This window comes from Myotis davidii, unplaced genomic scaffold, assembly GCF_000327345.1.
Source record: "Myotis davidii unplaced genomic scaffold, ASM32734v1 scaffold2100, whole genome shotgun sequence".
Lineage (NCBI taxonomy): Eukaryota > Metazoa > Chordata > Mammalia > Chiroptera > Vespertilionidae > Myotis > Myotis davidii.
Window position 1 is genome coordinate 355158 of NW_006292458.1, and position 844 is coordinate 356001.

The 844-nt window shown below is 60.9% G+C and overlaps 1 protein-coding gene across 6 annotated transcripts in view; it reads right to left on the reverse strand.

The window, feature by feature from the left end:
- Positions 1-108: 108 nt before the first annotated feature.
- Positions 109-844, reverse strand: part of PRRG2 (proline rich Gla (G-carboxyglutamic acid) 2) — a 29484-nt gene continuing 28748 nt past the window's right edge. For all 6 annotated transcript variants that reach the window (XM_006765944.2, XM_015565432.1, XM_006765943.2 and 3 more), the window contains one exon: positions 109-753. In XM_006765944.2, the coding sequence (XP_006766007.2) occupies positions 735-753 (19 nt within the window). In that variant the 3' untranslated portion in view covers positions 109-734. The remainder of the gene's footprint in view (positions 754-844) is intronic.

Genomic DNA, 844 nt, shown 5'->3' on the forward strand with positions numbered 1-844 from the left:
TCCCGTGCAAATGTAAAAAAAAAAAAGAGAGAGAGAGAGAGAACGAGAGACAGACAGCGCAAGCCGGGCTTGGGGGTGTAGGGCGCAACATTAGTACAGAAAACCAGCTCCACTACGCGCAGACGCGCCTGGGGTCGCGATACAGTTTATTTCCATTTTTTGCATTGTTTCACTTTTTTTTTGGGGGGGGGTTCTTTTCCAAAGAGCTTTTATTTCGGGGGAGAGCCTGCCCCTGATGAGCACGGTTGCAAATATGCACCCCACCCTTTCCCTGGGTTGCAAAGTGCCCCTGTACGCGCGCGGGGAGCGCACGAAGACACGCGTGTGCACGGGCGGGGCTCTGCGTGTGTGTGGCCCGTGTCACTGGAAGGGGGAGGGGGAGATGGCCGTGTCTAACCTCACACGCGAGTCTGCACACTCGGCCTGCGTGCCTGGGTCCGAGTTTCCACAGCAAGCCTCCCCCGGGGGGCGGAGATGACGGGTACCCCCAAGGTCAAGAGAGCGTTGGAACCCGCGGGGTGCCGGAACGCGGGAACACTTTTGCGGAGACGTGAGTGGATCCGTACGCGGCGGAAACACGTGTGCCAGGCAGGGTAGGCCTCGAGCCGAACGACCCTTACCCCCCGCCCCCACCCCCCCAAGCTCTGCTCCGCAGTTTTAAGAGTCTTGGGGGCTTCCAGGATCCGGTGTGAATCTGGGGCATGGTTCGGGGAACCCGGCTCCGAAGCAGATCCTCACCGAGGCCGCTGGAGGCTGCATGGGGAGGGGCATGGGGGGGGAGTCAAAGACCCGGCTGTTTTCCCGCCCCCCTCCTCGCCAACCCAGACCTTTCCGAATTTCCGAA